The sequence below is a fragment of the Octopus bimaculoides genome, chromosome 25 (assembly GCF_046866305.1).
Source record: "Octopus bimaculoides isolate indiv1 chromosome 25, ASM4686630v1, whole genome shotgun sequence".
NCBI classification, from domain to species: Eukaryota; Metazoa; Mollusca; class Cephalopoda; order Octopoda; family Octopodidae; genus Octopus; species Octopus bimaculoides.
Window position 1 is genome coordinate 28,562,643 of NC_142952.1, and position 12,500 is coordinate 28,575,142.

Genomic DNA, 12,500 nt, shown 5'->3' on the forward strand with positions numbered 1-12,500 from the left:
CGATGTTACAACCTCTTCACTCTCAGCATTACTACCAATACCACTAACATTACCACTGTTCACTGTCTGGGTCTCTTTTATCTTTTACTTCTTTCAATCATTAGACTGTGGCCATGCTGGGGCACTGCTTCGAACAATTCTTAGTGAGAATGAATCAACCCCAGTACTTTTTTTTAAAGCTTGGTACTTATTCTATTGATTTCTTTTGCTGATCTGCCAAGTTACAGGGATGTAAACATACCAACATCAGTTGTCAAGCAGTGGTGGGGGACAAAGACACACACACACACACACACACACACATAAGATTGGACCTCTTTCAGTTTCCAACTACCAAATACACTTACAAGGCTCTGGTCGGCACAAGGCTATAGTAGAAGACACTGATCCAAGATGCCAAACAGTGGGACTGAACCCAGAACCTTGTAGCTGAGAAGTAAGCATCTTACCACACAGCCATGTCTGTACCCAGACTATATTTTTTAAAACTTTTCCTCATTGGTGTTATGCAGTGTTTAAGATGGTAGTGGTGATGATGACAATGATGATCACAATGATGGTGATGCTGATGATGAGGATCATGATGATGACGATGACAACAATGATGATGGTGATGACAGCAAGGATGATGATGACAAAGATAATTATGGCAGGGGAATGGAGGACAGTGCTGAAGACAGCAATGAAATACACAACTGACAAGATAGATCTCAGCTGACACCATCGGCCACTCTACCTACACATTCCTGCTTCATTTTATTTTATTTCTTTAGCCATTCTTTTTATTTGTTTCAATTGCCAAACTGATGTATCACCCAGACTTAATCTCTGTGTGTGTATGAGAGAGAGAGAGATGCAATTAAGCGATTGTCAGGAAGTAGATTATAGAAATTGGTATTGCTGCTCAGAGGCAAAAAGAGGAAACAAGAGAGGCCAAGCTAGGTAATCAGCGGATCAACAATGGTGCTTATTTTGGTTCACTTGAACAAATACTGCCACAATGACATCGAACAGAAAACAACAAATAAATCCGACCAGTTGGTTCGCTCTTGACTAAATACCCGTTCTTGACTCTACAAATATATATTACACAAGTTCCAATAAGTTACCAAACTGCAGTTGCCTCTTGCTTCAAAAGGAACTCATAGGCAATAAAAATCAATGCAGTTAAAACAATAAATGAAGGCTAGTTGTAATAGAGTAAAGCAATGAAGTCAAACACCTATTAATGTTTATTAATAGAAAACCATTGACCTCTGCTATTTGTTATTGTGGAGAATTATTATTATTATTGTTATTGTTATTATTATTACTGTCATCATCATCATCGTCATCATTGATAAATAGTCGTATTGAGTTTGTGGCCCAGCCGTTGCATACAGAACTCTTACATCTTCATTAAACATGTCCAATATGAATAGAGCTAAGCTAAATGTGGATATTGGATTTATGATGGCTGCTGCTGCTGCGGTTGGTTATGTTGACAAAGAAGAAAACAAAAATACTAATGACTAGCTTTAAACTGATTAGAAATAGCAGAGTGAATGGTAAATATTCCATAGATTTCAGAAATCATTCATTATTATTGTTGTTGTTGTTGTTGTTGTTGTTTGTATTGACGAGAAAGAGAAAAATAATATCTCTGAGAGAGACAGAGAGAAAGACATCATTTGTAGATGAGAGAGAGAGAGAGGGACATAGGTAGAGAGACAGTGAGTCTGTATGAGGAAGAGAGAAAGACTGGGTTTGCATGAAAGAAGCAGCATGTTTGCGAGGAGAGAGAAAGAGAGAGAGAGAGAGAGACTGAGAGAGAGAGAGAGACTGAGAGAGAGAGAGAGACTGAGAGAGAGAGGGAAAGCAAGATACAGTACAGGTGTATGTGATAGAGAAACAGACTGAAAACAGTGCGTCTGTATGAGAGAGGAAGATTAAAGAGAGAAAATACAGTCGAGAAGATTTATGTATTCTATATAAATATATAAAAGGATCCTCATCTATAGCATAGTAACTGAATGTATATATGGGTGTAGATGGGTGGGTGTGAGTAGATTTTATACAACTGGTCAATCGGTAAAAACAAGCAAACTTTTGGACAGTATTCAAAGCAAATAGAAAAACAAAGATGTAAAGTTTTTGATGGCAGGCATGGCTTTAGGTACAGGAATAGCTTGGTGGTTGAGAAGTTTGCGTTTGCAATCACATGGCTTCTGGTTTCAGTCCCGCTGTGTGGTACCTTGCGTAAGTGTCTTCTATTGCCCCGGGCAAACCAATGGCTTGAGAGTGAATTTGGTAGATGGAAATTGTGTGATAGTTGTGTGTGCATGTGCACACACACACACACACACACACACACACATATATATATATATATACATCAATTTAATGCACAAATTAGGAAAGAGCTACTAATAGTTTCATGCTTTTATGATACTTTAAATAGGCAGATTTATAAAACACACCTAGTCATTAGTGAGGGAAGTCGCTAATGACTCATAAGACCAGAGATTAACCTGGTTTCCTTTCTGTATAAATGACATCACCTCCTCCAGCCACCACCACCATCACTGAATAGGACATCGGTCCATTGCAGGGTTCACTTTCCAGCTATTTGTGGCACTCATTTACAGCTGAGTGAATTGGAGTAACATTGAAATGAAGTGTGGTTTTTTTTTTTTGTCAAAAACACAATGCATTGCCTGATCCAGAAATCGAAATCATGATCATAACCGTGCAACACTCTAACCACTGAGCCACCTGCCTTAGCAAAAGAAGTCTGCTTTTGAAATAAAACAACATTACACTCAATACATTTATCTCCTTGTTACTATCACTGGCTGTAGGACAAAAAAACAAAACGTCACAATCTTCCCTCACCATAACCTATTCCTTATAAATATGCTGCATTGTGTTTATGTAATGAAATGGAAATATTCAAGTTGCTGGAATGTCAAGTCAAATGTTTTATATTATCTGGCCATATTCTGTTGCATTGTGGTTTGTTGTGTAAGATCAAATCCTACCAGATTTTAATTGAATTTTTGTTTTTTTATCACATCACAATTTTAAACTAAACATAGGCATTGGCATGGCTGTGTGGTCAGAGGTTTACTTTCCAACCACGTAGTTCCAGGTTCAATCCTATGGCATAGTAACTTAGACAAGTGTTTTTCTACTACAGCCTCAGGCTAACCAAATTAGGACGAAAGCTGCCGTGAATTAGCTCCAAGAAGCCATCGCCTCTAGCTAGCTATGTGACACACGAAACCTGTGTCCTTTATAACCCTCGAACAGGGGAGGTCAGCAGTGTCCCCCTGCTGGTTTGGCATCTGCAGACTAGTTTCAGGGTGTTGCCCCTTGTCAATGCAGAGCAGCCAAGCCCTAGCCAGGCGGCGCTGCTGACCATCTGCTCGAAGGTTATTTATCTAATTTCAGTGGAATCTATCCACTGGTTTTCAGAAATAGAGTTATTAATATTTCTAAGTCTCTCTAAAGGAGACTACGGCAGCGGTACTGGAAATTAATAGTTATCGCCAAGCCAACATGGCAGTCCCAAAATTAGGACGAAAGCTGCCGTGAATTAGCTCCCCTGTTCGAGGGTTATAAAGGACACAGGTTTCGTGTGTCACATAGCTAGCTAGAGGCGATGGCTTCTTGGAGCTAATTCACGGCAGCTTTCGTCCTAATTTTGGGACTGCCATGTTGGCTTGGCGATAACTATTAATTTCCAGTACCGCTGCCGTAGTCTCCTTTAGAGAGACTTAGAAATATTAATAACTATATATATATATATATATATATATATATATATCTATATATATATATATATATGAATATATATATATATATATGTATATATTTATGATTGTGTGTGTCTTTGTGTCTGTGTTTGTCCTCCTACTATCGCTTGACAACTGATAATGGCGTTTATGTCACCGTAACTTAGTGGTTTGGCAAAAGAGACCAATAGAATATGTACTAGGCTTAAAACAATAAGTCCTGGGGTTGATTTCTTTGACTAAAAAAAAACCCTTTAAAGTGGTGCTCCAGCATGGCTACAGTTAAATGATTGAAACAAGTAAAAAAATAAAAGAATATATAGTCATCCATTTATCATACATATGTTTAATGTAAATACATCATAAATAGCAAATTTACTGTGGTATTTGTCTGGCAACAGTATCAGCTATGGATGTGCTGTGTTTAAGAACACAATATATATATCAGGAGTAGTGGAAAACTGACTCAGCAGCGGTTGATGAGAATGCAAAATGCATTTCTACCTTGTTGGGTGTTGTCAGCAGCATGCACTCACAGCTAACGACATGTTAAGATAAAATCTACCTTCACTGATACACAGAAAAACAGTGAGTAAGCAATCACTGATCCTGTGAATAACTGCCTGGCTGAATAAAAATACCTTATATGCAACAGAAGCAGTATTAGGTAAAAAGAAAATAGCCACCTATGTATCATATTTAATGCAAATTCATTGCAAAAAAGCAAATTTACTGTGTTTAGACTTTGCTACACAAAATGTTTGACTTGAAACCAGCAGTAACTATCCATGATGCTTCATGATAGAAAACTTCCTGTTTCACTGTCCTTAGATTTAGATTAAATTTTCCATCATACTTATTATACAAATACCAGCTAAATAGTGAAGAAGTTAAGTAATTTAGTTTAATCTCTCCAAATGTTTCATTATTTTCAAAATCACTAAAACACAGATTCAGTGTATAATTTCATTAGAGACATGATTGTCATGATAGAGTTAAAGTTCTTTGGTCGGATAATTTTAATGTAAAGGTCAAAACAGAATAAGGAAGGAGGGGGGGGGGATAGAAAAACCCAAACAAACCATAAGTAAAGATTAAGTTAATAGGCTTCTTGGTTTGGGACATAATTAGGAATATTTTGATAAAATGTCAGATTTTTAGATAACATCTCAATTTTATAGTGAAACGTACTGAAGTAGTTTATAAAGATCATAGAATTTACATTTATATTGAGAGGATTAAGGTATCAATTTAAGTCTATGACAAAACCAAAAAAAGTAGATAAACAAAAATATTTTCTGGTCTTGAATAAGCAGAGATTAGGGAAAGGAGAAATTACTTTAATTGAGTGGAGCCAGTAAACCAGATTCTGTGACTCCAGCAGAACTACTATAATTAAGATAACATGAGATAAACAATGATTGACCTGTGTGTTCTTCCATTATATTCCTAGATTGACTGACAGAGAAGTAAGCATTATTATTCTTTTATACTGATTTCAGTCATTAGACTACGGCCGTGCTGGAGCACTGCTTTTAAAGGATTTTAGTCAATTTCATTGATGACATGTTTTGATTGTAGGTTTGGTTAATCAGGAATGACTTGGGGTTGAAAGAATTGAAAAAAAACTCCAAAACAAAACAAATAATGTAATTTCCTTACACACAACAAAACAACAAAAGCATCAGTTCAGATATACACAAACCAAACCCAGTTAATCGTTATATACAACATATAATAAATGACATCCAACAATTTACAAAGGACATTTTATAAAAAATGCATGGCTGTGTGGTCAGAAGCTTGCTTTCAAACCACATGGTTCCAGGTTCAGTACCACTGCATGGCACCTTGGTTAAGTTTCTTCTAATGTAGTCTCCGACCAACTAAAACTTTGTGAGTGGATTTTGTAGACGGAAACTGAAAGAAACCCGTCATCTGTGTGTGTGTGTGTGTGTGTGCGCATATATATATATATATACATAGAGTGTAGTCCTAGATATACAAAAAGGTTTGATAGTCATGTCTGGAGCGTCTTTGTTTGATGAATGATCTAATGGATCTGAGCTATTTTGAGGTTAAACAACATTTCACATCACCATGGTAACAAACAAAATAACAGCAAATAGCTGACCCACCCACTGAGTTAAGGAAAAAAAAAACATGAATCATATTGGATGATTATGATGTCCTAGATATACTGTGCCAAAGAAAAAAGAAAATATACAGTTACAGCTGGAATGCCTTTTGTCATAAATGTGCTTAATCAGAGATGACCTAGGGCTAAACAAAATCAACAACAAACCACATAATGTACAAACAAAAATGCTAAAATTAAAACCCCATTGATCATTTCAACGTAGATGGAGGAATAGAATATTCTCTGATAGCAGACAGCTTTGCACTCGCAAATCTAATCACCGGCAAAGATCAAAGAGACATCAATAACATCCAAAAAATGGCCGCATCACCTCTTTTTTTTTTTTTTTTTTTTATAATCGTTTTCTTTCTTATCTGATTCAGACAAATACAAAACACATGCGCAGCAAAACATCCAGTTCTGTACTAGACCACAATAATTCTGAGTTCAGCTACAACACAACCGCAAATATAGTTTTGTAGTTGTGCTGTGTGGTTAGCGAGTGTGCATGGCGACCATACGGTTCCAGGTTCAATCTCACTGCAGGATACTTTTGGGCAAAATATCTTCTGCTACAGCTTTGGGCTGACCAATGCCTTGTGAATGAAATTCGTTGTGGACAGAATCTGCGCAGAAGTATACCATCATTTGATGTCCTTTTTTTTTCCCATACTGGCATGAGTTGGATGGTTTGGCAAAAACAGATAAGCCAGAGGTCCCTGCCAAGTGCTATGTCTTCTTTGGCATGGTTTCTACAGCTGGATTCCCTCCCTAAAGGCAACCACTTAACAGAGTGAACCAAATGCTTTTTACATGGTACCAGCACCAGTAAGGTTACCAAGTACCTCCAAGATAAGATCCTTCAGCTGAGTTGGGTGTAGACTGCGGAATAAGAAACTATGATAGAGTGAGATGAGAGAGAAAGAGGTGTGAGGTCAGGTACAATAGAATTTTATATATATATATATATATATATATATGCGCAGGAGTGGCTGTGTGGTAAGGAGCTTGCTTACCAACCACATGGTTCCGGGTTCAGTCCCACTGCGTGGCACCTTGGGCAAGTGTCTTCTACTATAGCCTCGGGCCGACCATAGCCTTGTGAGTCGATTTGGTAGACGGAAACTGAAAGAAGACCGTCGTATATATGTGTGTATATATATATATATATATATATATATATATATATATATATATATATGTATGTGTGTTTGTGTGCCTGTGTTTGTCCCCCCAACATTGCTTGACAACCGATGCTGGTGTGTTTACGTCCCCCGTAACTTAGCGGTTCGGCAAAAAGAGACCGATAGAATAAGTACTAGGCTTACAAAGAATAAGTCCTGGGGTCGATTTCCTCGACTAAAGGTGGTGCTCCAGCATGGCCGCAGTCAAATGACTGAAACAAGTAAAAGAGTAAAAGAGTATATATTTTATGCACCCTTTTCAAGCCTAGACAAGCTCATGGGCCCGGTTTCCCGGTTTCTATGGCGTATGTGTGTCCCCCCCACCAGCTGGACACAACACCAATCCATCACGGCATTACTCAAGAAACAGGAAGAAAGAGTGAGAGAAAGTTGGGGGGGCGAAAGAGTACAACAGGGGTCGCCACCACCCCCTGCCGGAGCCTCGTGGAACTTTTAGGTGTTTTCGCTCAATAAACATACACAACACCCGGTCTGAGAATCGAAACCATGATCCTTCAACCATGAGTCCACTGCCCTAACCACTGGGCCTCCACTATATATATATATATATATATATATATATATATATATATATATATATATATAGCCTTCAAATCCATTAATGTTCCCCTTAAAATCCATGGACCTTGCAAATCATACTTGTAATATTCTCATCATCATTTAACGTCTGCTTTCCATGCTAGCATGGGTTGGACAATTTGACTGAGAACTGGTGAACCAGATGGCTGCACCAGGCTCCAATCTGATCTGGCAGAGTTTCTACAGCTGGATGCCCTTCCTAACGCCAACCACTCAGTGTGTAGTGGGTGCTTTTTACATGCCACTGTCACAGGAGCCAGTCAGGTGGGCCTGGCATCAATCACATTTGGATAGTGCTTTTTAGCAAAATACCACTAATGAGTGGCTGAATATTCCATAATCACATGTAGCACTAATACAACCTACAGATAGAATCAGCATGATATAGGGTTTTATAAAGCAGTTCTTTTCAATTACAGGTACAACTTATATCTGACATGCTTCCACATAGTCTGATCAGCCCAATTTTCATCTACAAATCTTTGGTCAAGAACACTTGTCCAAGCTCACACACAGTGGGATTGAACCTGGATGATGAAACAAACTTCTTAGCCATTCAGCCATGCTGCATTCAGTCTTATGCACACAATGTCTGTGGAAGCAACAGCGACCTTGACAAACTAAGTATTGTCTAAAGTTCTAGGACTCATAGGACCATTTAACTCAGTTTCCATGGCATATAAGTGGTTAAGATCACCAAGTTCCCCCTCAATGGAGTGTCATTCTGTCACAGGCATACTCATTTACAGCTGAGTGGACTGGAGCAACATGTTTTGCTCAGTTAAACAAATACATCCCCCAGTCCAGGAAGCAAAACCACAATCTTATTGCCTTGAGTGCAACACTCTAACCCCCAAGGCACCTGAGCTGTCTTGACCTTGACAAAACTAAACCACAATCTATCCAGAGTGCATCTGGAATGACATCTTTGTCATGAGACTCTCTCACCATGGATAACCTAAAGAAGTAGATATTTAGTTAACTGGGAAAGGCAAGCTGTTCCATTGGTTACTGTACACACACACACACACACACACACAAAAGTAAGGTATGCCAACGCTAGGCCGAAACAGCTGTAAGATTTTGTCCCTTCTCCAATTGCTAAATGTCCTTTAAATTTGAAATCTTAATTGTGGATATGACATGGTATGTCATAAGTGTCTGTATATTGTTTTTTTTTGTCATTTTGGTTATAAAATAAACAGATTAATCAACAGAATACCGTGTCTGCAAGTTGATGGGTACCTCATATTCCCCTCCATTTTCTTATTGCTATATAAATTTAGGGTAAAACAACCCCCTTTTACCCGCACCCACTTATTGCACTTGGTATAACACTAGTGTAACAATAATTGGGTATCCTCCCAGCAGTATATTGGATATGTATTATCCCTTAGTGGATTGGATCCTCAAACCCTAACTCTCTTGGAATATATATATATATGTATATATATATAGGTTATGAGCGGTAATGGTGTCAATTAGACCCAGAGGTTTCAGGTAATGCTGAGTAAGTGCTAAGAATGGACCATAATTAAGCTCCAGGTTTTTTTTATCTCATTACGAAAAGTAAATCTTTATATATATATATATATATATATATATACACACACATGTATATATACACACATGTATATATACACACACATGTATAAACTGTAAAGCTCAAATTCCTCAGTACTTTCCATACACACACACACAATTCTACATATAACAATGTATAGCTCAGAATGCTTTTAGTTATTGATCTTCTGGTCTAGCAGCAGTACATCATGTAAAGCATACAAGGCAGCTGAGTTAATAATAGAAAAGAGCGGTAAAAATAAAGGAAATCTATAATAATAGAGCTCGGACATGGCAGTAGTGGTGTTGGCAGTGCTGGGGTGTGTGTGTGAAAACAAAATAGTAAGATGCACACACACACACACACACACACACATACAATATGTGTGGGGTATGCTAATTGTTTCACAACTAATTTCATACCCGCCAGTGTGTAATTCAAGATTAATTTTTCTGTCAATAGGAACTTCACAATAATCTATTATGCACATTCTATAAGTGTATGTGTGTGTGTGTGTGTGTGTGTGTGTGTGTGTGTGTGTGTGCCTGTATAAAGATACTCAAACACACATATACAGTTGTATGTATATATATATATATATATATATATATATATATATATATATATATATATATATGTGTGTGTGTGTGTGTGTGTGTGCTAGATTAGTAAATAAATGGTGAAGGCTATTTCCTATGCCAGTTCATATATGCTACTCTTACGTGTCTCCGCACACACCATCCACCATCAATACAGTAGCTAAGTGGTAGAGTGCCAACTACCTGTACTCAATATCCATCATTATACAATTGTATATTTACTTCACAATCCATGCTTCATCAAACTGGCTCAAGCAATCTATAATCATTGTGTAATCTATACCATTGTATATACAAGAACTCACCACCATCTTTGTCACTAGTCTGTTCCGTTCATGGCTGGACTCTTGACAACATCCGCTGAAGCACATTATCGTCATCGACGTTTTTAATGGCAAGTCAACAACGGAGTCACTGAGTGGCCATTCAAGCAGCTAGAAACAGCAGCTACATTTCCATTAAATTAAACCCAACTGTCTTTTTATTGTTTACTGTTTATCATCTTTTACTTGTTTCAGTTGTAGGACTGCAGCCATGCTGGAGCACCACTCGATAAGTCGGCCAAATCAATTGTGGTACTTATTTTAAAGTCTGGTACTTGTTTTATCTGTCTTTTGCCAAACTGCTAAGTTATGGAGACATAAACAAACCAACATAGGTTGTTAACTAATGGTAGGAACAAACGCAAACACACACACATATTTTTGATACACACACACACACACACACATATTTGATACACACACATATATATGGCTTCTACACAGTTTCCCTTTACTAAGCTCTTTTTGAAGACCATTCACTTGACTTACAGAAGTGACTCAAAGGCCAAAAGCACAGCACTCATTAAAATGCTTAATTACTTGTTTGATAAGTACTTTGCATGAAATACTCAGCCCTCAACATTAATTACATTTGATGGATATTTTTCCTCATCTTGTTTGTTGTTAACAAGTTTCGGCTGATATACCCTCCAGCCTTCTTCAGGTATCTTGGGGAAATTTCGAACCTGGGTTCTCATTCCTAAGGTATTTTTCGATGTTATTATTATTATTATTATTAGTGTTCAGGTCACTGCTTGGAATCGAACTTGGAATCTTGGGGTTAGTAGCCCGCACTCTTAACCACTGCGCCATATGCCGTAGGAATCCAAGTTCGATTTCAAGCAGTGGCCTGAACACTAATAATAATAATAATAATAATAATAATAATAACATTGAAAAATACCTTAGGAATGAGAACCCAGGTTTGAAATTTCCCCAAGACACCTGAAGAAGGCTGGAGGGTATATCAGCCGAAACGTTGTGTTAACAACAAACAAGATAAGGACAAATATCCGTCGAATGTAAATAATGTAAATAATTCCTCTTCTCTTAAATATAGAACTGAACTCAGCCCTCAAGTCACTTTTATAAGTTTCTGCCAATCAAAAATAATAAAAGAGTGTGTGCCTTGTGGTAAGAAGTTTGCTTTCCAACCACATGGTTCCAGGTTCAGGTCCCACTGCATGGAACCTTGAGCAAACCTAGAAAGAAGAGTTAAAACCCTCCAAAGTCACGCATCTCTCACTATATGTAAACATGCATGGAGAATGGAGCAAATTCGTCCCCATTTGTAGTTTTATGAATGGGGACAACTGTTTTTTAGTATATCTACTACATTCTCCATGCGTGTTTACATATAGTGAGGGTTCCGGGTTCATTCCCACTGCGTGGCACCTTGGGCAAGTGTCTTCTACTATAGCCTTGGGCCGACCAAAGCCTTGTGAGAGGATTTGGTAGACGGAAACTGAAAGAAGCCCCTCGTATATATATATATATATATATATATATATATATATATATATATACGTATGTGCGTGTGTATGTTTGTGTCTGTGTTTGTCTCCCTAACATAGCTTCACAACCAATGCTGGCATGTTTACATCCCCGTAACTTAGCGGTTCGGCAAAAGAGAACGATAGAATAAGTACTAGGCTTACAAAGAATAAGTCCTGGGGTCGATTTGCTCGACTAAAGGTGGTGCTCCAGCATGGCCGCAGTCAAATGACTGAAACAAGTAAAAGAGAGTAAAGAGTATATATTTTGCCTATTTGGTTATATTTGCTGGCTACTTTATCATTATTATTTTAAAGATAATGATAACTTATTTGATTTTTGAATTTATATATGTACATGTGTGTGTGTGTGTGTGTGTGTGTGTGTGTGTGTCTTTGTGTATGTGTTTGTCCCCCACCACCTGTTGAGAACCAGTGCTGGCATGTTTATATCTTTGTAACTTAGCAGTTTGGCAAAAGCGACAGAATTAGTACCAGGCTTTACAAAAATTAATAAGTGCTGGGGTCGATCTGTTTGACTAAAACTCTTCAAGGCGGTGCCCCAGCATGGCTGCTGTCTAGTGATTGAAACAAGAAAATGAGGGCACTGAGATCATATTCTCTAACGCCTAAAAAAAATGCAGCCACCCGATGATCTAACAGCATACACACCTTGTGTATGGGTATCTGAGTTGCTTCTAATCCATATTTGAATGAGGCTGAACCACTTCCTGTCAGGTGTCCCAGATGAACCAACTTCACGGCAGGAGGGGCAGATGAGAGCAGCTGCATCAAACTCTCTCATGCACCAAATGTCAATT

General features: G+C 37.9%; 1 protein-coding gene across 1 annotated transcript in view; it reads left to right on the forward strand.

Annotated features, from left to right (window-relative positions):
* The first annotated feature begins 1,404 nt into the window (after positions 1 to 1,404).
* The window catches only part of LOC149131143 (alpha-(1,6)-fucosyltransferase-like), a 51,573-nt gene continuing 40,477 nt past the window's right edge, over positions 1,405 to 12,500 (forward strand). Inside the window, exon 1 of the mRNA XM_089341901.1 lies at positions 1,405 to 1,470. Within this exon, the coding sequence (XP_089198027.1) occupies positions 1,405 to 1,470 (66 nt within the window). The remainder of the gene's footprint in view (positions 1,471 to 12,500) is intronic.